Below are 24,212 nucleotides of genomic sequence, written 5' to 3'. Positions count from 1 at the left end.
TTGCTAAAGACCAGACTTGATCCACAGGTGGAACTTTCATAAGTTTCTGAATCTTTTTTACTCATGCATTCAACACAGACGTAATTGCAAATGCATGCAAATCAAAAATACCCCATATTTATGTGTACATATATTTTAGTCTTCTCACAATAACATTGTTTCTTGTTATGTCAAAAATGCCCCATGAATTGGGATAACAGAATGTTGTATTTTAAATTTAAAAAAAAAAAAAAAAAACATTGACAGAAATGTTTTTGCTATCTTGTTTGCGATTGTGTGACAGTTGAGAAAGAAGAGTAATTATACACCACATCCAAAACTGCATCACCTTAGCGTAGAAAAAACATATTTAGTAGGACTGGTACAAAGTGAGAACATGCACATAATAAACAATATAATTTTTTTTCCTTTTTAGTTAAAAGCCAAAATGAGTTGCATGAGCCTAAAAATTTGTATATCAACTACCCTGCAGCATAACCTATACCATACACAATATGGGCTTAATATTTGACCAAAATAATAAGCAAATAGCATATTGCCTCATTGGTGGATCCATTTAAGTTAACCTTCTTCTCAACTAGCTTCTTCAGCCAGTTGAGGATCTTGTAGGCAGACAGGCATGCAGGATTGTGTGATAGCTTGAAGGTAAGTGGATTTCCTAAAGAATTATTCCAGTTTTTAGATAAAAACTTCATCAGTCACAAACTCCACACTATGATATACTGTATGAACTTGTGATGTTTCTCATTGCCTGGACAACAGATCTGGACAAGTTTTGCACCCTAGTGAGAGTCTTTTAAGTGTGAGTTGGCTTTTGCAATATTGTACATTCACTAGTGGTGGCCATTAACAACAGTGGCCCGCCCCATACAGATTTTAGCAACATACTGTAGATGATTGTGGCTCAAACAAGCATGTTTTCATGGACCTGTTTTTTTTTTTTTTTTTGCTGTGGTGAATATTGTGGTAATTAATATTATCACACACTTTTTTGGTAATTTTTTTATTTGTTATATTCTTTAACTTATGAGCAATGCAGGATTTGTTTTATTTTCCCAGACATAGTTCTATGGCAATATTTGGCAATGTTGCCCAGTTGGTTAAGGGGCAGGGCCAACATGGAATACTGTTGCAAGGAGAATATGGAGGACAAATTAGTGCAACTTGATGGTTTTACTATTTCTACTTCAATAATAAACGTGCATGGTTATCAGTATTGGCAAATTCACCCAGTAAGCAAGTATCATGTTTGGCTTTATCTGTTGCTGCAAATATTGGTAATGGCATATACCTAGCTACACACCAAGATGTCAAATGAGCATGCTGTTTTTTTTCTGACGTAGAATACAGAGATGGTCTTATTAAATTGTGGTAGATAAATGACCTGAACTCAAAAATTCTAGTGCCTCACGCACAATAATGGTCATGGCAGTGACTGTACCGCCAGTATCTAGGTAGATGAATCATTTGCCCTTCTAACAAGTGGATGACTGGCCATCTATTACCATTTCTTACTTAGATTGGTCATGATAGATGACTAATGATTGTAGGGTGAAGAAGATGGAGAAGTATATATACTGACTTTGCACAGTTTTTAGTGATATGTTGCCATACACTTCTTTGCTGATCTTTCCATGTTCTCACCTTGAGGCAGTTTCTACATCTTGTCCTTCATTCATTCAGTCGTCCTTTGGGCTACATGTATTATAGTTATGGTAGACAGCCCAACAGCCAACAGGCGTACTATAGAAGGCTGACAATGCTGCTGCTGATTGGGAGGTGCGGGTTTAGGATTGTCAGTCTGCAATAGGAAATGATGTTACGGATTGGATCTGTATGTAAGAAACCCTGCAACAGAGGTTTTTTAAACCTGTGTAGAGTGAGCCATTACTTTGATTTTAAGATCAAGTTCATAAGTGCAGCGATCCATAGAAACCAATGACGTATTCTGCCCATTAGTCAACCTAGTCCAAGATAGAGTTTAATTGGTTACTCTGGATTACATCACTTGGCATTTCACAAGAACTCTTTTTAGTAAGTAAACCAATGCATTTGTGTTAAAGAAATTTCAAAAGAATGTGATAAAAGAAGTGTAACTTTCAAAAATACTTTAGCAAAATGACAGTGTTTACTATGGGGAACAAAAAAGACCTTACTTAGGAATGTTCCAAGCCTAACAAGCATGGATTTTCATTTTGCCTAAAGCATTCAAATGGATGTTCATTTTTATTTCCTTGCCTAAAGTAAAAAAAAAAAAAAAAATCTGGATTCTGATTGGTTGTATTCACCAATATAGATGCATCTTTTTGTTAAATGATAACTGTTGTACCTCATTTGTGAAAATGTAGTATTTTCCATTTCACCCAAGTATTCCAGAGGAAGGAAAGAGATTTTTCTGTATCTGTAAAACTAGTGACAAGTTTGTTTGATGCTATCCATGTATTGTTGCTCGCTCTTCTGCTGCTGGTTCCTTTACTAGTGATACCAAGATTGTGTTTATTTTATAACATGCTTTGAAGAAAAGAAAACAATGTATGTGGTATAGTGTTGGGTGAGATCTTAGATGTGGAAGTCATGATACAAAATGTAACCACTTGTAATACAGTGGAGTTAAATTTAATGGACCCCATAAAAACACTGAATCTTTTGACAAGAAATGCACATATGTGCGTGGCCAAATACTTCTTGATCGCCTAAATTAAAATCATGTTTCTAACTGTTCCTTATGCTGAAAACACAATCTGCGTCTGGAAATAATTGATTTTCAGTGCTCTAGCATGTCTTTTTATTTTGTTTTCTTTTACTAAAGCTTCCTGCATTTATTATACATTTTCTAAAAGCAGAGATCTCTCTATTTCATGGCAAATATTGTTTATTGTACTTTTAGGATGTGCCGTATTTTTGTTGAACTGAGTAATGGAATGCGTCAATGAAATCTGAAAACTGACCTGCAATTACTTGAGAATTCTAGGAGACAATGACATGATTGTTGTGGGAAAGTCTCCAAATGCTAAAAGTATGCGCTGCAAACGTATACCAAAGGCTTATGTGGGAAGGCAAATCAAAGTTGTAAGGAGATAGATCCAGTGCATTCATTTTGTTTACTTTGGTTTTCACAGTCTGCCTGCTTTCGCTGAAAAACTTGCTTGGAGCAGACTGTAGCAGACCTCTCTCTGTTTTTTCATAATTGATCAGGGGATGACTGCTTTCCCTGAGGGTTAAGACGTGGCAACTTTTTCTGTTTGCTCAGCATCTCAATGCAGTAGTTCAAACATTGTTCACACCAGCTGGCAGTGTAATGCCATATGCACATCTTGTCAAAGCAACTGTTGTCATGGATACTAGACACTATCTGGGAAACCAACTCATTGATTCTGTTCTAAATTTCATCAGAATTTTATTGGATTTGAATCTCTGTTATTTTAGTGAAAAATATTTATGTTCAAATCTGAGAACACTGTGATATGAAGGATGTTAATTAAAACTATGGGAACTGAGAATATGACATTTACATTAATTTGCATTATTTTAAAGCAGAGGACTAAAAATGTCCATGTGGTATAAAAGTTTCCCAGCCTGCAATTTAAAATCCCCTCTTGTAATCTCTGGGGGTAAATCAAGTATTCTAAAACAGTTAGTGCCTGTTTTGCAATTTTTTTTTTTGTCAGGTGCCTATATTGTAGGGAAATAATAAAATCTTTTCTACTCAGAAGAAAATGAAAGATGTTTACTCATACACTATATTGTCAAAAGTATTGGGACACATGCCTTTACATGCACATGAAATTTAAAGGCATCCCAGTCTTGGTCCGTATGGAATGTTTGACCATTCTTCCAGAAGCGCATTTGTGAGGTCAGGCACTGATGTTGGACAAGAAAGCCTGGCTCAGTCTCTGCTCTAATTCATCCCAAAGGTGTTCTATCGGGTTAAAGTCAGGCCAGTCAACTTCCTCCACCAACACTCGCTCATCCATGTCTGTATGGACCTTGTGGGGTTGTTTTTCAGGGGTTGGGCTTGGCCCCTTAGTTTGAGTGAAGGGAACTCTTAAGGCGTCAGCATACCAAGACATTTTGGAAAATGTCATGCTCCCAACTTTGTGGGAACAGTTTGGGGATGGCCTCTTCCTGTTCCAACATGACTGCGCGCCATTGCAAAAAGCAAGGTCCATAAAGACATGAATGAGTGAGTTTGGGGTGGAGGAACTTGACTGGCCTGCACAGAGTCCTGACCTCAACCTGATAGAACACCTTTGGGATGAATTATAGCACAGACTCATCATCAGAAACATCAGTGCCTGACCTCACAAATGCGCTTCTGGAAGAATGGTCAAATATTCCCATAGACACACTCCTAAATCTTGTGGATAGCCTTCCCAGAAGAGTTGAAGCTTCTATAGCTACAATGGGTGGGCCAACTCAATATTGATTTTTTGTTAGCTTTACTATGTAGTGCAGGCTAGATGCTCCAGCTGTTGTGAAACTACAAATCCCATCAGGTCTCTGCCTCTAGAAGTTATGCCTGTGGCTGTTAGTCTTGCAGTGCCTTTTGGGGTTTGTAGTTTCACCACAACTGCAGTGTCGGGGTTTCCTTCCCCTAATGTTTTTGAGTGTGCTTTATGTGGGGTGGAGGGATAGGTGTTCTTCACAGTGAAACCATGCTATGAACAGCAGATTCTGATTCATGATCTTCTGTATGCGAATGTGAACAAAGCCTAACATTAGTTAATGTTAACCTTAGGAGAACATATGAATGTATCATTGATTTCCTGTTCTCCCTCTGTTAATATGGCTTGATCTGTGTAGTTCATAGTCCAGAGTCCAAAATTATTAGTCCACAGTATTTCTTCTCGAAGTTGATGCAGAGTTGCGACCCCAAATATGAGAAGAGAGAGAGCTGCGTTGCTATCAAACAGTGCCATATGTAGTAGATACTGATCTAAACACTTAATAAAATAGCATAAAAACCCCCTACAACAATGGTCTCCAAATTGCGGCCCAGGAGCCAGATGTGGCCCTTTGTTTGCTTTTATCTGGACCACTATTTTATCCACTGGTACCAACAGTGGGGCATAATTCCCTCCACTGACACCAACGATGGGACACAATTTCTCCCAATGACACCGAAAATGGGGCAAAAAACACCAATGATGGGACAGAACACCTCCCACTGACACCAAAGATGGGGCATTGTTTTTCCTCCACTGATGTTGTAACCTTTTCTACTCCCAATAGCCATAGTCCAGCCCCCCTAAAGTCTCAAGGACATTAAACTGGCCGTTTGTTTAGAAAGTTTGGAGAACCCTGCCCTACAGAATTATTAATGTGCATTGCCACTTTTCTCTCAAGACGTGAATAAACTACACAAACATGTAGGACTGTAGGAATTTGGATATTGTGGAATACACTGTTTAAGATGTAATTAGACTAAGCACAAGCATAAGTACATTTGCATGCATTTGTAAGCTGCAAATAGAAAACTTTTTGAATTTTCAGGCGCTTTATGGAATCACAGCAGAACTTTAACATCAGCTGCTTTGTATCCAAATGCTGAAAGCCTAAAAGCTCCTTGAAGCTAGAGGAGCTTATCTATGCAGACGTGTACCCAAAAAGACTGGTACGAGAATGCATGTAAGTTACAGCTCAAAGCCTGCTCCCTATTGGTTGCAGTTTGCAAACCTGATTAGGTGGAACTGGTACTGTGTGGCCATGATGCCTTAAAGTGATAGGGTGCTTGGAGCTTTAGACAGGATGTACAGTTGTGTTTAAAATAATAGCAGCCCAACATCACTAACCAGATCAATCACTGCTTTTGGTATAAATTATATTTCTACATGGCAAATAATTTACTATTAGGTGTAGTAGAGTAATAGAAAACCAACAGACCCAACAGTCATGACATGCATGCTGCTGATTCTGTGTAATTGAATCATTAATTGAAAGGGGTGTGTTCAAAATAATAGCAGTGTGGAGTTCAATTAGTGAGATCATTCAGTTTGTGAAAAAGCAGGTGTCAAACAGATGGCCCTTATTTAAGAATGATGGCAGCAAATGTTGTACATGCTGGTTATAGTGCAGTTCTCTCTGAAAATCTGAGTAAAGTGGGTCTTTCCAGATATATTGTTCAAAAGAACAGCTTACTTTGATTTAAAAGTTGATTAGAGAGGGGAAAACATAAACTATATTGTCAAAAGTATTGGGACACCTACCTTTACACGCACATGAACTTTAATAGCATCCCAGTCTTAGTCCGTAGAAATATTGAGTTGGCCCACCCTTTGTAACTATAACCGCTTCAACTCTTCAGCAAAGGCTGTCCACAAGGTTTAGGAGTGTGTCTATGGGAATGTTTGACCATTCTTCCAGAAGCGCATTTGTGAGGTCAGGCACTGATGATGGATGAGAAGGGCTTGGCTTGCAGTCTCCCCTCTAATTCATCCCAAAGGTATTCTATTGGGTTGAGGTCAGAACTTTGTGCAGGTTAGGAAAATTCCTCCACCCAAAACTCACTCATCCATGTCTTTATGGACCTTGCTTTTTGCACTGGTCCAAATCATTTGGTGGAGGAGTGATTATGGTGTGGGGATGTTTTTCAGGGGTTGGGCTTGGCCCCTTAGTTCCAGTGAAGGGAACTCTTAAGACGTCAGCATACCAAGACATTTTGGACCATTTTATGCTCCCAAATTCTTAGGAACAGTTTTGGATGGCCCTTTCCTGTTCCAACATGACTGCGCACCAGTGCACAAAGCAAGGTCCATAAACACAAGGATGAGCGAGTTTGGGGTGGAGGAACCTGTCTGACCTCCACCTGATAGAACACCTTTGGGATGAATTAGCGTGGAGACTGCAAGCTGAGCCTTCTCGTCCACATCAGTGCCTGACCTCACAAATGCCCTTCTAGAAGAATGGTTAAACATTCCCATAGACACACTCCTAAACCCTGTGGACAGCCTACCCAGAAGAGCTTAAGCTCTTCTAGCTGCAAAGGGTGGGCCAACTCAATATTGAAACGTACGGGCTAAGACTGGGATGCCATTAAAGTTTATGTGCTTGTAAATGCAGACGTCCCAATACTTTTGGTAATATACTGTATAAAGAAGTGCAGAAACTGATTGGCTGCTCAGCTAAAATTATCTCACATGCTTTAAAATGGCAACCAAAACCAGAAAGAAATCGAAGAAAACAAAAAAACTACCGTTCAAATTGATGGAAGAACAGCCAAAATGGCAAAGACTCAGCTAATGATCATCTTCAAGGTGATGAAAGAAGGTGTAAAGTTACCTGTAGTTCTGTAACAATTAGAAGACGCCTATGTGAATCCAAGCTATCGGCAGGAAGCCCCCCGCAAAGTCCCATTGTTTAAAAAAAAGACATGTACTGAAGTGGTTACAATTTGCCAAAGAACACATTGGCTGGCCTAAAGAGAAATGACACAACATTTTGTGGACTGATGAAAGTAAGATTGTTCTTTCTTGGACACCTAATTCAAGCCTCAGTACACTGAAAACCATGAAGCGTGGTGGCACAAGCATCATATGGGGATGTTTCTCATACTACGGTGTTGGGCCTATTATCGCATACCAGTGATCATGGTTCAGTTTGAATACATCAAAATACTTGAAAAGGTCATGTTGCCTTTTGCAGAAGAGGAAATGCTCTTGAAATGGGTGTTTTAACAAGACAACGACCCCAAACATGCCAGTAAGTGAGCAGCATCTTGTTTCCAGACCAACAAGATTAACGTTATGGAGTGTTCAGCCCAATCCCCATACCTTAATCCAAAAGAAAACTTGTGGGTTGGCATAAAAAATACTGTTTCTAATGCAAAACTAAGAAATGCAGAGGAATTGTGGAATGTAATTCAATCGTCCTGGGCTCTAGAATACCTGTTCACAGGTGCCAGAAGTTGGCCGACTCCATGCAACACAGATGTGAAGCGGTTTTCAGAAATAGTGGGTATACAACTAAATATTCATTCAATGATTCACAGGAAAGCTAAATCTTCAAACATTTTTAAGTTTATACAGTAAATGTTTGAATTTGTAAAGAAAAATGCAGACACTGCTTTTTTTTAAAAAAGGTCTAATATTCCTTTTTCTTCACTTTTTGTGAAGTCATAACAAATTTGAAACATTTTTCTTCATGTTTTGATTTAGAATAGACTGTGCAGTGTTCCCAATGAATTTGCATGTATGGAAATAAAAGCTACAGTATTATAAGGATTTTGAGCATTACTCACTTTTTTAAACACACTGCTATTATGTTGAACACAACTATACACGGTGAGTTTTTTTTTTTTTTCTTTTTCATTCAACTACCCACCTTGTCAGAATACACAGATCCTTGCTTACAGACAATGGCTGATTGAATGCTGGTTTTCCATGCTGGTATTTGTATAGCCAGGAAGTGAAAATTACTGTTCTGAGAAAGTGTGTTCGATTGGTTGAGATCATTTTGTGTATAAAAGGGTGGCAAAATCAAAATGTTAATTGTGAAAGTGTTGTGCCTAAAAGATGTTATAGTTAGATATTAAGAGAAATATAAGGTTTTCATCAAGTGTTGGAAATTGTTTCACATTAATAAATTGCAGGCGACGACATATGTCTTTTTAAATTGATTTTTTATGCAATTGGCTGCAGCAGTGATCCAAAGATCAGTGTTTCTGAGAAACTTGCAGAAGATGCAAAGTGAAGCCAATAACTTCAAACAGAAATTAAAATACCTTCATACCCAAACAGTCAAAAATGGCAAACATTGATCCTAACATTGGGGATGCAACAATAGAGTAGAATGAACTACACAGGTACAGATCTATAGAGCGAATTCTTCTTTCAAATTTAGAATATAACCAGGATACTTATCATGGTCCTATTGGGGTTACAAAAAAGGGGGGAGGTTATAGGGGTAGGGAATTGGGCAAGAAACCTCCCCACAGTCTAAACTCTACAACTCGCGCCATCAGGAGGTGGTTGAAGTAGACGTCATTACCCTGAGAGCAGGCCTGTATTTGGACCCAACGGTCTACCTCGGCTGCTAAAGACAGAGACTGTGTCTAGATAAAATTAGAAAACTTGTACATTGTTTAGGAGGTAAGATCTGATAAATAGGTGGAGGAAAGGGTATAATCAATCCAATAAAACCAGATTTTTTGAATCTGCTATTCTCTGTGCTTTACAGAGGCAAGAATGTCTTCCATCTGATATATTTCTCTGATTTTATGTGTTTGTTGAAGGACAGTAAACTGGCCCTTTGCTTGGAAAATTTGGAGACCTGATGTATACACTCCTATTCATGGGGGATATGCCTAGCAGTGTGTAGTTACAATTGATCATTTCATGTGGTTAATATCCACATATGATATTTACGGGCACAATAACTGAAGTATCAGTGGGCTACTAATACAAAGGGGAAGGGTAATTTAATTTTTGTTGTTACGACAGGGTTTCCTAAACCCTTTCACTTCTGGAACAATTTCACATACATGTTAAAATGTACTTTATGCATTTAAAAATCCAGACTTTGTCCAGATTTTGTTTTCTGAAACCAGGGGACCTGGAGAATTTAAGAATGGTTGTCTCAATTTGTGTGTCCCAAAATATTTACACAAATGTTAAAATCTAGATTTTCTGTAAAGTCATTTTAGTCTATATAATAATTTCTGTTGTATGTATAAGGCTAATAAATAAAAAGGTGATGTGTTATAAACTTTTTTTAAAAAAACTAAAAATAAAAAATCCTAAAAATATTCTTCTACGTGTAATGTGTGTGGATATTCAATCTGTGTGCTGTAATATAATATGTATATTATGTGTGTGGAAGTGTGTTATACATCTGTTAGATTTTTTTGGCAGCATTTAGAAGAGATCCATCTGAATCAATTCTACAGCATATAGTGTACCAAAGCCAACTGTAAAATTTGTAAAACAAAACATGCAGTTGCTGTTTTTCCTATAAGCTTTTTACTGCCACACAATTGTTATAGAGCTTAATTTGATTACAAAGAAGAAACATGCAGCAGTTCAAACTAAATTTAGAACTCCTGATCTGCATACTTGTATTAGATAATAGAGTATTAAAATCTCTTGATTGCCAGGCAACTAGCATTTCAAAAATGAGGTGTCAACAATGGCCTACATATTTTTCTTCATACATTTTTTCTTTGACTGTGCTACAAAACGAGAAGAAAGAAAGGTCTTCCAGAGCGCATAATTTTGCAACCAGGTCGAATTTAGTATGTTGTAGTATATACCTGAGAAAATTTTCCTTTGTTAGCCCATGTGTTTAGAAATTGATCTTGATGTGTAACCTGCATTTATCAAGTGCAAATGTATACTGTCAACATCAAGAGCAAGGGTAGAAAAGTTTATTATACTACTTTTTGTAACATATATATTTTTTTGTTAACCGTAATATTGTTTATACTTGACTGTTATTTTTGTAAAGCCATTCCTATATGTGTTTTTTTTTTTTTTTTGGATTTCTAGGCTCTTCAAGCAGCAAGGCAACTTCTTTTACAGCAACAAACAAGTGGACTAAAGTCTCCAAAGAACAGCGAAAAACAAAGACCACTGCAGGTATGTGTTTTTTATATTATATACAGTATATATATATATATATATATATATATATATATATATATATATATATATATTCTATTTTGACCAATATATATGAGAGTCTTATATTTGATGGAAATTTAGGAAAATATACCATCTTCAAACTACTGTACAAATGCACATATGCCTGCCTCGTCCACATGTATGCTGTAATATGTACATTTGTTGTTTAGCTCCAATAACACTCTGAACATCGTTATTTTTACATGGTCAATATTCAACAGTAAGAAAAATCTTATATTACAGATTTTGGCCCCACAAAAACTGGAGATAAGGAGCACAGAACTATATTTTACTACATGGAGGAACAATAAGCAGTTGACAGTTTTGTTTTTGTAAAACAATCTCAACAAATGCAGGTGCTTTGTAAGATACTAGCTTAAAGGCCCACGGATTATGCTATTTTATATCCTTCCATCAAGGGTGGAAGCAAAGAAAATTGCTTGATTCTCCAATCAACACAGTCAGTGTTGATGGGGGGAATCCCTCCCGCAGCACTATTGTGTGTTTTGCCAGCTGGGAGCCTTCCCTGCCGACAAAACACAATAATAATTGCTGGCGACTATAACTGCCAGCAGTAATTGCATGAAACAATTCAATAGGCTGGTTGTTCTGAAACTGACCAAAGGATCAACTACAGTACAACCAGCCTGCCCATAAATTGATCGCATCTCAGCTGGTCCCTGCTGAACTGCCCGGGATTTGATCCAACTATGGCTGGCTTAAGGGCATTTATCATATTTAGGAAAACATCAACCAATTACAGAAGGCCCAAACAATAAATGATTTAAAATGAATTGCTATGAATAAAACTATTTTTACCTAAGGGCTTATTCACATAGGCGCAGATGCCTGTACAGGGTAAAGAGACATTTTTTAAAATCTTATTGGTTCTTGCATTGAGCTGTGTGCAGGCAGCTTATGTAAGTGAGTGTACAGGCGGTCCTCGGGTTACAAACATCCGACTTACAAACAACTCCTACTTACAAACGGAGAGAGACAACAGGAAGTGAGGAGAAATCTAGCCCTAGGAAGGGCAATTCACTCCTGTAAGAGTTCTCATGAGAAAAATGTGTCTCCACTGAAGCTTTATTACTAATCCTTGTTTGGAGCAGCTAATACAGACTCACTCGCACAGCCGAGTTTGACAGGGATGGGTGCACAGCTCCCAACGCAAAGCCAATGCATTCATTGCTGTGCATCCATCCCTGTATACCTGCCAGACTCTGCTGCATGAGTGAGTCTGTAGGGCTGCTGTTTCACTTATATGGGCTGCCTGTATGCAGCTACAAGCTAGTACAAATAGATAACCAAACAACTCATCAAACTGCACAGGGCTCTGCGTTCATGTGAATAAGCCCTAACATCTTATAGAAAATGTGTGCTACCTTAGTTTAGCAACATATTTTAACCTTTTATGGTGTCCTGGTACAGATTTATTTATCGTGAGTACTGAGTATTTGATAGATGATCCTTGGAGTTCTCAAACCAACTGTCTGTGCTTTGTTTTCGATACATTATTTGGGCTCTGAAAAGGTAGCTTCCCATTGTATCTAACGTTTTATTACAAAAAAAATGCTTTAGACATAAAAATTTCAATTTTTACCCGCAGCTGAGTAGTCACTCCAGTATACTCAACTTGCTTTTGGCAACATCTTAATTCATAACTTTGGTTTTAAATAATACAGAGAGTAAGTGAAGAACTGTCTCCCGAAGGACAGCATAAAACTGCTGTCAGAGAAGTGTACCTGTTTTCCCCCTCTATGAAGTGGAGAATACTCTGCACTGGCACAAATTGAACTTTGAATGTTTAATTTATTATCTCTGGAAGGATTTTTCTATGAATAAAGTGATATTGTAAGAAAAAAGCAAAATGATAGATGTAATGTATGGCAGCATGCTTTTGGCTGGTTTATTTTTCATGTTTTACAGACCTAAAAAAGTCCTGATACTAAATTTATATATAAAAATGTGCTTTTTAAGCAATATATTCGTTTCCACAATGGGTTCTAGTTGAACACATATCTTCTATTAAGTTTTCTTCAGATTGCTTTAATTCTACATTGAGTTTTGTTAGGGGCATGGACAAAACTGTTAGGTCCTCCTTTTGAGAGCAGGTAGCAGAATTATTCTGACATTTATAAATACTTAAGGCGGTAATAAGCTCAAAAGCAAACATTTTTTATATTACAGCTTACCAATTCTTAAATGTGTTGGCCGCATTTGTTTTCTTTTTTAGGCTTTCCTTTGTTTTCACTTGGTAATCTTGCCAGTAGATCTGTTGTTTTTCAAAAGAGCAAGCTCTCCTCCAGATGTATCAGTTACAGGGATGAGACGAACCATTAACACTGGCAGGCTCACTTATAAAGATCAGTTTTTATTTGTTTTACTAAAAACGTTATCCCAAAAAAACAAAACCCATCGCTGTAACAGCTCATAAAGTATTAGCTGAATTTTAGCTTCAATGTGTTGGTGTATTTAAATCTGCTAGTACATCTAACACTCCCCTCCATAAGATTAACAATGCTGCTGTCGAAAGGTGCCACCTGTGCTCCTTCATCCAGAGTGGGGGGAACTCTAATACAGGAGGTGTGTTACTGGCCAGATTACCAGGTGGCAACAGAGAGAGAAAGGCCTGGAAAAAAAAGAAAATATATGCAGCCACCACATCTAATGATTGGTAAGCTGCAATATCTTACATTTTTGGTATTGAGTTTAAAACCGCTTTCAGTGTACTGTTTTCATGTGGCATGTGTTGGCAGTGTTCAATTATCCTGCAAGTGGAAAAGTGACAGAAAAGATCAGGTTGATTGGAAGGTATGGGTACGAAAGGACACTTGGCTAAGAACATGTTTCTGTAAATTAATTCCTCTTTTATTGACTTTTAAGTGTGAAGACATGTCACTCTTTATAAATCAATTGATTTATTTTCAGATTTATTAGAATGTGTTTGGTGTCTTTATCCTTTATTTATTGGCTCTAAAAGGTTTAAATCATAACATGGCTTATTTAATAATACAGTGCAAAGAGCAATGCTGTGCTGTAACCTTGTACATCCAAGTATCATGTTTTAACATTCAAGTGTAGTTGGATAACGGACTTGCGATTGATTGCAAGGTTTTCATGTAACACTGCTTTTATGTCCTGTTAGATTTTATTCATAGCTCATAGAATTTCTTGAACAGGTGGGAATACATATATTATTGTTATTTTTGGTAGTGCTCATTAGTTTAGAGCATGCATGCAGATTATCTTTTAATATTGCAGTATGAATATTTATCTAAGAGGAAAACATATATATTGGTGGCATTTGCTCAGGAACCACTACTCTACTTCTGTATTTTTGTGATTCTTAAGAAGCTGCTAAAACCTTATTATGATATCAGGGAATCTGTCTGGAGCATTTCTGTAGTGTTCCCAACAAAGTTATAGGAATTCTTTTCACACTAGTTTTAAGTTACCTGCGTAAGCATAATACGGTAATGCTAAAATCGGTTTAAAAAAAATTACTAATGATAAATGACTATGTATTGCATATCCCTGGAATTAAACTGGTTAAGGCTTTACCAGCCAACTTATATGACCCATTTTTAAGAGCACTGTTTACCTGTCACCCCCCCCCCCCCCAGAAAGGCACAGGTCTCCTACTAACTCCAGGAGAGCACAATGTACTGTACATTAGAGATGTGGCTCATGGCCTTAAGGGTGGGGTACATCACCATAACATTTATCTACTTGGTTTCATTAATTAGATATACTACATACTACAGTCTGCAAGCAGGGGATCTTTTATTGGTAGAGCACACATATAATAAACACACAATAAGAAACAAACTCACAAGTGTAAATGGGAGAAGGCATGTGTATGAAGAAGTCCTGTCCTCAGGAGCTGTGAGAAAAGTCCAATGTTGCCGGTAATGCAGTAGACGCTAACAAACATTCGTACTGGGGCACAGCCACTGTACCAATGCCAGTGTAGGGATGCCAGCACTCCTATGGACACCCAATTTCCTATCTTGCTAATGTCCACAGACCGCAAAGCCTGCCTCTAATTGTTTAAGGTTGAGTAAGGGACAGACTTTGCTCCAGGACACATCTCAGAGTGCTTTGCAGTCTGTGGAGAGGAGGAAGATGGGAGATCTGAAATCCATAGCAGTGCTGGCATACCTGCATCGGCAACATTAGACTAAAGCTGGATATTTTTCATTGTGCATGAGAACAGAACTCACTCATACAAGTGCCTTCTCCCATTTACACCTGTGAGTTTGTTTTTCAATATGAGATTATTTTATGTGTGCCCTGCTAATAAATGATTAACTGCAATATAGGGCTTTGTTGTGCCTTCCTGTGCTTTATGTGTTTTAGTTTGACCCTGAACCCCCCATCTGTAACAGAGTTGGCAGCATGTGAACGTGCATTTAGTGATAGCTATCATTTATTTAATATATTGCATTACCTCCAGGATTATTCTAGTTAGATCTATATTTTATTTTGTTTTTATTTATACTTATATTTAGATCTATTTTCATCTCTGTTTCATTAATAATATCGTTATCTATTTTACCAATTTTGGTTTTGATGACTGATTCCCAGTAGCAGTTGGCTTATAGACACATTTGGGGGGGGGGGATTTATTTAAACTGGAGAGTGAAAAATCTGGTGCAGCTGTTCAATGTAGGCAGATAGCTTCTAGCTTGAGCTAGTTCAGTTAAAGTGATTTAAAGTCTCTTTTTTTCTAATAAAATAACAAAAATATTTTACTTTCCTGCCCTGTGAAGTGGTTTTACACAGAGAAGCCCAGATCCTTCTCTTCTCATGTCCCTCTTCAGTGCTCCTGGCCCCTCCCTCCTATTGCATGCCCCCAAAGCAAGCCACTTGCTGTGGGGGCACCTGAGCCAAGCCACTAGAGGGGCACATATTATTGGAGGTACCTTATTCGTACCTAGCTAATGTCCCAATAAAGTTTTCACCCACACTTCAGCTTTAGGCTGCGATCACAGAAATCGCATGTGATTCACACCACATTGCTGTGCAGATCACATGCGATATCTGTGCGATGTGAATTCAGCCATACAAACTGAAAGGCTGAAATTGCATCACATTTGCATCAAAATGGTGCAGGACCCTTTTTTTGGTCTGTACTGCAATCAAATCGCATGGGTGTTCGAACCTACACGATCCAATTTCTGCACCATTTCACAGATCGTACTGTGATCTGCGAACCGATCTGGGGGTGTCATTAACTTTACATTGACAGCGGTTTGCAGATATCAGTGTGAACCGCTGGCAATTCAGGTGCGATGCGGGAACCTACATAGGAATCATGCTGTTTCACACATAGCACAAGTGTGAACCCAGCCTTTTTTTTTTTTATTTTTTTTTTAAAGATTTAAAAGAAAGACCTTTTTAGTGTATTTTGTGATGTGAGACAGACTTTTTTAGTGTATTCTATTGGAAATCCATCCACTATGACTTGGTCATATACTGTAGAAACAACACACCACACTATTCAGCAGAGGCATGGTTACTCTTTACGGGCACTGCATCAGTCAAATATTAGTGTAACGTAGAATTAATCCAGTTTGTTAACTCACTGAAGATGCTATTTTCAGATTTTACTCTAGTTAAAGATTTGTATTTACACTTTGATTTTGAAATTTTGGTCACTGCAATATAAAGTACTTATCTTGTTTTATGTAATTATGTTGCCTAGCTGATATTTAAGTAAAATTCACTGACTCATTATGTAGTCTTATACAAAAATTATAATGTTCTGAGCATGAAGTAAGTTTCCCAAAGACATTATTTTATTTAATGCATTTGGTGTATTTGTAAAATATTAATTTAGTACATTAAGAAAACTGTTATCAACTACCTAAGTCCCCAGAGCCTTTCTTCCCTATGCTTACTTTTGTCCCATTGGGGGGAGATTTACTAAATCTGGAGAACTCAGAATCTGGTGCAGCTGGCCATGGTAGCCAATCCGCTTTTAACTTCAGTTTGCTCAATTAAGCTTTGACTAAAAAAACCTGACAGCTGATTGGTTTCTATTCAGAACTGAAGTACATGAGGAAGGCAGCGCATGAACCACACCAGGATGCAATGGATAAGGAAGTCAGGTGAACATCCAGTATAGAAAGGGTTAACAGTTTATTGGTATTGATAACCGAAAAAAAAAGTACATAGAATGCTTACATCCCCCTGGGCTGGAGTGGACAAGGGCACCTGACAGCAAGCAACACGAGTGCAAGGAGGTCAGTCTCCCAGGACTGCTGAGCAGTGTGTGCACAAAGCCGGAAACCAGCTGGCGCAAGGATGAAAGGACTCCGCTGTAGTTCCGTAGCGGTGACATCAGCCGGACAGGCGCCACTTGTGGGGAAATACCAGGAACCAGGGTGGAACACAAGCTATATAGTTGCCATGACTACATGTTTCGCGCTGTGCGCTTTATCAAGTCAACCTGATGACTTGATAAAGTGCAGAGCGTGAAACATGTAGTCATGGCAACCATATAGCTTGTGTTCCACCCTGGTTCCTGGTATTTCCCCACAAGTGGCGCCTGTCCGGCTGATGTCCCCGCTACGGAACTACAGCGGAGTCCTTTCATCCTCGCGCCAGCTGGTTTCTGGCTTTGTGCACACACTGCTCAGCAGTCCTGGGAGACTGACCTCCTCGTACTCGTGTTACTTGCTGCCAGGTGCCCTTGTCCACTCCAGCCCAGGGGGATGTAAGCATTTTATGTACTTTGTTTTTCGGTTATCAATACCAATAAAATGTTAACCCTTTCTATACTGGATGTTCACCTGACTTCCTTATCCATTGCATCCCGGTGTGGTTCATGCGCTGCCTTCCTTATGTACTTTTGTCCATATCAGCACCCTTCCTATGCTTGTTGGCTAGCAGCAGAAAAAGCACTGGGGAGCCTCACAGGCTTACTTCTATCCCTCCACCCTAAAGGCACCCCAGGAGCACCAGATTTGTGATTATTGCTTTTGACTTCTGGACTGGATTTTTTCCTATGGCTGCCCTGGGTGAGAATCTCTTTACTGCGCCACTAGTTGGCTAACAGAACAACCACTGGGGAGCCTCACAGGCTTACGTCTATCCCTCCACCCTACAGACATCCCAGGAGCGCCTGGTTTGTGATTATTGCTTTGACTTCTATTCAGAACTGCTCCAGATTTTGCACTCTGCAGATTTAGTTAAATCTCCCCCATAGTGTTTCCTTGTTTAGAGATGACACCATTCTACACCCTATACATTTTAGCTTTTATTGGTTCCTATAAGGCTTTAATATGGTAGTGGTTTGAATACATAAATTTGTATTCCCAGAATACTAGTTACGAAGAAATAGTGACATTAAAAAAAAAGAAGAAAAAAAAAAGCATTTTACTGTAATGAATGGGAAGTGCTTAGGAGAAAGTGCATTAGCTTTCCATCTTAGCAGGGTTAACCTGCTATCATTTTTCCTGCTTTTAAATATATATGTTCTTTGGAGAAAGATGATTTACTAAATTTGTTACAAATATTTTTTTTAAATATTTAGGAAGATACAATATATATATATATATATATATATATATACATATATATATATATACACATTCTCGATTTTAATACAGGTTTTTGACTAAATGGGGATATTTAGATTACACATATATTCACAAACTGTATCCTAATACACAATTGCATTTATTTTCTTTCTTTTTTTTTTCTTTCTCATATATGTAGATTGAAGCGCTTTGCCCAGTACTTCATGTCCTCTAAGCCATTGTGCAGAATAATGTTGATTATGAAATGTTCAGTGATCACATTCCACTTGTGACTTGAGTACCCATTAGCACATCACCAATGCAAACTAATCCTGGCAGAATGTGTTTTAAGTAAGACTATGAATTTTTTTCTGATAATTTTACTTAAGAGATGTACATTAAGAAGTATTACATGAACATAACTAGGATGCATGTTACAACACTAATGGGAAAATTCATGGTTATTTTTCATTTGCTTCAACAAAAACATAGCACTTTCAACATACATACATACATCAGTAGATAAATAGAAAAATAGATGATGGATCATATCTATATAGTATGGTTATTCATACATTTTAAATTTGTGTACTCTATCTGTACTTTTTAGGCTCCATTCACACCTAGGCGATTTAAATCATGGGTGGAATTGCCAGAAAATGTAGGAAATGTGTTTGCGATGCCATCACTTGTTAAAGGCATCCCAATCTTGGTGCGACTTTTCTGCGTTTGTTGCGTGATAAATCGTGGCACAATCAAAATGCACAATGCGCAATGCATGTCCCTCAAAAAGGAGCAGGGGCTTCTTTTGGGCGACAGTGTCACGTGTTGCGATTTTGATGCGATTGCAGTGCAATTTATCGCATGTTATCCTTGGCAAAATAGCACTGCAATTTGGGTACCATCAACAAGTAATTGCATCGCAAAAGCGCCCCACATTTTCACGCAATTCTGGAATCACAGACAAAATCATAGTGATTCCACCCACTATTCAAATCACCTAGGTGTAAAGGGAGCCCTAGTTACCCAAGGTTGACGTGCGATAAAGTAATTGGATTTTTCATTACAACAGCTGGGTAGTATTCACACTTGGAGTACACTTCACTTTTTTTTTATACTGGTACAACTATCGTACAGAAGTTACCAAGTAAAAATATATTTTTGTGGCTTATGCTGCTTATTAAAGCAGATCTTGCATAAAAGTGCAAATAATGCCTAAAACCTGAACTTCTACTTTAGTACAGTGTTCTTTGCCCAATGCCTCCAGCTTGTCATATTGCATTGAATTATACAGAAAATGACAGTGCTACAGTTTTAAACTGAAAGGTAATTTTAAATAAAAAATATGGATGGTCTATAATTACATATGCTATATTGTTTTTTATTTTTCTTTCCACAAAAATGGAGTTACCCTTTAAGATTTCGAATGCATTTAGGATTGTATTAATCTATAAATTATAGATTTATGTTATTGATCTGACCCGTAAAGATAGTTTTTTTTTTTTTCAATCAGCAGCCATATTCTCTATGTACTTCTAAAATGTTACATCCTGTAAATTGAGATTGTCATGGTTCATTCACAGGCCTTGCAGCTTTCAAACAGACAGCCCATATGGGGAAAGCTGCAGGGCTTGTCTGCAAGAGCTTGACATTGCACCCCTGATCAACTGATCAGGGGTGCAATATTTTCCAGGCACCTGCAGGAAAAATAATAAATTCATATTTTCTGCAAAATATGTGCATTTATTATTTTTTTCTGGAAAAGTGAACTTATCCTTTTAAAGAGTTGCATGTATTCAGGCACACTTTAAGGGAAGCACTTACATATAACCTTTCTAAAATAAACATTGGCTGGAGCTATTCTAGATCGACTAAACCTGGGGTTCCCCTTAAAGCTCTTGCAAAGCAGAAATCTTCTGCTCAGGAAAGCACTAACCACACAAAACTGCTACCAATACCATCTGCATTCGTCATCTAATGGTACCCAAAATTCAGGACAAAAATGAAATCTCACATATAAGTATTGTAAAGAGGCAGGATATGGATCAGGCTACAGTCCTTGTTGTCCACAGCTGGAGGAGATCTGGATACCATAACATATGGTTGTTATGCTTGAAGGTTTGCCTTTTGACTTTCTGTGCTCATGTATAATCAGCAAACACTGTCACATTATAGAATGGCTGTTGCAATGGAAGCAAGCATACATTTGTACTTTTATCTATTTTTAAAGACATTTTTGGCAGAATTGCCCAATTTAATGTATAGGCTAATTTTGGAGGGCTGAATCCTATTTGTTAAGTTGGGTAGACCAATTATATTACCATTTTGGTGTTCATGTTAAAAAAAATATACAGTGTTGATATCTCCCCATGAAGGAAGCAGCAAAAGTTACTTGGAGTTTAGTCTAGAAGACCACAAACAACCTATATTAGTAGTATTAGCCACATATTTTTAAAATTAATTTTCAAGATACAGTACCTTGTTGTGCTCTTCAAATATTTGATAGAGGTGCTTATTTTCAGATATTTTAGATGCAAATCATGCATGAACGGTACTGCCACAGATTTTACTAATGTTTATATATTTGCCACTGTGGATATTTTTATTCTAGAACACATTTATTTTAAAAGGATTGACCAAAATAGTATTAATATATTTTTTTAATCCATTATTAGTCTGCTGATAGTCTGCTATAACTCCATCCATTATTGCTTGTGGTTCCTCTTCTGCTTTGCTACAGTTGGGCAAGTAAAGACAGAAGAGGTGGTATTTTTCTTCTGCTTGCCCTCAAGCTTTTGTCACACTGGTTATTACACATGTTATACTATATAAAGTGCTGATATTAAATGTTTTAAAGCAATTATTTTAATAGAAAATGTGACAGGATGAATGAGATTAGACAAGTTGAACTGAGCCAAGGAGCAAGGTCTTAGACCTTTGCTTTACCTATAAAGAGGTTTAGACATATTGCTTTCAACTTGCCTCAGAATCACCCTGGAACCATTATAAGGATAATTTTTACACAAAATGAAAACAAGGGTGGGGGGCTTTGGTTTGGACTTTAAAGGCAAACTGGACTGCATAATTTATATAAAATCTATCATTTTATTACTGAACAAGGATAAACGACACATATACAAAAAGCAAAAATCTGCTAAAAGCATATAGAATTACATATATGCAGTAAATGGCTGACATGCCAAAAAGTAGGTTTACAGTTTTGTTACATGATAATGAGTGAGTGAATCCTTGTGCGTCAACGTGTTTCGCTGGTCTGCTTCCTCAAGACACACAAATGGAGAGAAAAGATTAACAGGTATCACTACTTAAATAAAAGAATATATCATTAGCAAAATGCCTTTATACAAAAATCTAAATATAATATAAGCAATACCATGAGAGGCTTTTCTTGCATATACAGTATGTAGTGATACAAAAGCACATTCACCTTGCCTGGACGAAACAACGCATGTGTAGTAGTCTCCCTGGGCAGGTACTAGAGCAAGAAGGAAGCTAAGAAATGTATATCCCAAAGATGGTATGCCCAAACTATAATATAAAATAGCCAGAATTAATAAAAAAAGTAATAGTAAAGGTATCCCGAAAAAATATTCTATGCCAATGGGTACAGCTTAGAAAATGTATGCACATATATAACTGTCATAATTATGAAATAAATTCCACAAGGATATATTCAGTATATCTGTATAAGAATTTGGCAGGGATACTTTATAGTCCTGCATCTAATAAATTACAATCTATGGGTAATATCTGGGAGGATACATATCACAAAAATATCCATAGGTAAGCATAGCAAAGATTTATCTAAACAGAACATTTTCTGGTTTAGAAACTAAGAATGGATTTACTTGGTGCCTGGATTAAATTAGCTGGGTTAAATGCATGGGGTCACAGCTGCGTCCAAAGGAGTTATGTAATCCCCCTCACATACCATCACACGGAGATAATCAAGCTGCGCTTAGGGTCGCCTTGCATGGGGGAACTTAATATTATGGGTACTAAGTACCCATAACTGCTTCCTTCCTCTTACAATTTATATCCAGATTCCTAAAATGAAACAAGTCCCATAAATGTACCAGGTCCTATAGAAAGCAAACATACCAAAACACAGCATGGCATGAAGGATAATCTTTACTAAAATATATTTTCTTACAAGCCAGTTTCTGCATTTCATGTGCTTCTTTCTGTATTTGTTTTTAATGATTCACTGTGCATAAATTACTTTTTTGGGAAAGTTTGCTATGGCTGCCGAAGTAAAAGCAAAATAAATGGGCTGGAGCAAGGAACTTGAGTGGACCTCAAATGCTTAAAAATATGTGCATGGAAACCCATTACCGTGACCAAACCGTGACTTTGGACACGTTCTGTTTTAAAGTCCACCTTTTGTAAAAAAATAAACAATAATTGCACATATATTGTGCCCCCAGAAAAAAATTAGGCCCCGTTTACATTTGCTTTGCAGCTTAATTTGACATAAGGTAAGGAGGGGTTGTATCCTCACCACCTGTTTAAACTGCCCTCAATGATTGGATACTGCCCCACAACTGCATGTGTTATGTGCAGTTTTGGAGCAGTTGCTGCTCAGCACCATTCGCTTGAATTGGTCGTGTTCGGCAGTGGTAGTACACGCCAAGTGCATCAGTGGGTTTAATTCCTGCCATGTCACGTGTACTCTCCAGCCACTGCCTCTGCTGCTAATGAGTAAGAGGTTGAGAGGCAGTAAAAATGTGGCTTAACTGCAGGGTTTTACTAACTCCTAACCACAAGTATAAATGAGCTCTTAGAGAGCTCTAGAAAGTGTCAGTGGACTACAAGTGTGGTGGCAGAGGGGTCCTATTTATTTAGTTTATTTGTTCTCCGATCTCTAAGGGCCCTTTCACACTGATCAGTTTTTTTCCTGTTTTTTTGCCTTACCAAAAGCAGAAGAGCACAATAATTAGTGTTGGCGGCTATAGCTGGCGACACAAATTTTACAGGTAAAACCCGACATGCTGGTTGTACACAAGTCAATTGACAGACTGCTGCTGCTGAACCGGACAAATTTCAATGTGTTGTATGGCCAGCTTTAGTCCTTAATCACCTCTCTCCATGCCACCTGTTAGTGACTAACAGTGCCGCCCATCAGTGCTCATCAGTGCTGCATAACAGTGCTGCCTATCAGTGCCCATCAGTGCTGCTTATTAGCGCCGTCTCATCATTTCTGCCTCATCAGCGCCATCTCATCAGTGCCCATCAGTGCAGCCTCATCAGCGCACATCAGTGAAGGAGAAAAAGGACTTTACAACATTTTCTACCCGAAACATATGATTTTTTTTTAATTTTCGGTCTTTTTTCGTTTTCTTTTAGCAAAAAATAAAAACCCAGTGGCGATTGAATACTACCAAAAGGAAGCTTTATCTGTCTCAAAACAATTATAAAATGTTATTTGGGTACAGCATTGCATGACCATGCAATTGTCATAAAATAGTAATAGCGCTGAAAGCTAAAAACTGGCCTGGGCAGGTAGGGGGTGAAAGTGCCCAATATTGAAGTGGTCAAATAACTGGTAGATTACAGATTTGTTTTTTAGTCATTGATATTCAAATCGTTTGATAGTTGCTTTCATACTCCTAATGTTCACAACTAGTAAGAGCACACATACCGGTCAAGCTTTTAAATAAATCAGGTACTTTGTTCTGCAGATTTTCTAATTGTAATTACATTTCCTATCTAGTTTGTTTTATTACTGTATTCACTTTTAATCTTGAAAATAGACTCAGCTCACAAAACTAACACAGGGTAAATTACTATTTCAGCTAAGTCTAATGACAATTAAAAATGATATTCATGTGACTAAGGCTACATGGTTCGAATCTTGGCTGGTTCAGCAGAAACTGTTAATGGGCAGGCTGAATGTACCAAGGTGATTGACTGATCAGCTTGGGTAATACCAGCCTGCCAGATTCTCTTGTAATTATCGCTAGCGGCTGCTATAGCCACTAGCGATAATCACGGTCTTCTCCCTCCGGGGGCAGTTTGCCCCCCTGCCCAGAGAAGACAGTCGGTC

General features: G+C 37.8%; 1 protein-coding gene across 9 annotated transcripts in view; it reads left to right on the top strand.

Moving 5' to 3' along the window:
- FOXP2 (forkhead box P2) overlaps window positions 1–24,212 on the top strand; it is a 285,057-nt gene that overhangs the window by 82,991 nt on the left and 177,854 nt on the right. For all 9 annotated transcript variants that reach the window (XM_082257104.1, XM_082257105.1, XM_082257107.1 and 6 more), the window contains exon 3: window positions 10,482–10,571. In XM_082257104.1, the coding sequence (XP_082113230.1) occupies window positions 10,482–10,571 (90 nt within the window). The remainder of the gene's footprint in view (window positions 1–10,481; window positions 10,572–24,212) is intronic.

This window comes from Pelophylax lessonae (assembly GCF_965119305.1).
Source record: "Pelophylax lessonae genome assembly, chromosome: 4".
NCBI lineage: Eukaryota > Metazoa > Chordata > Amphibia > Anura > Ranidae > Pelophylax > Pelophylax lessonae.
This window is presented reverse-complemented; position numbering and strand designations above follow the sequence as displayed.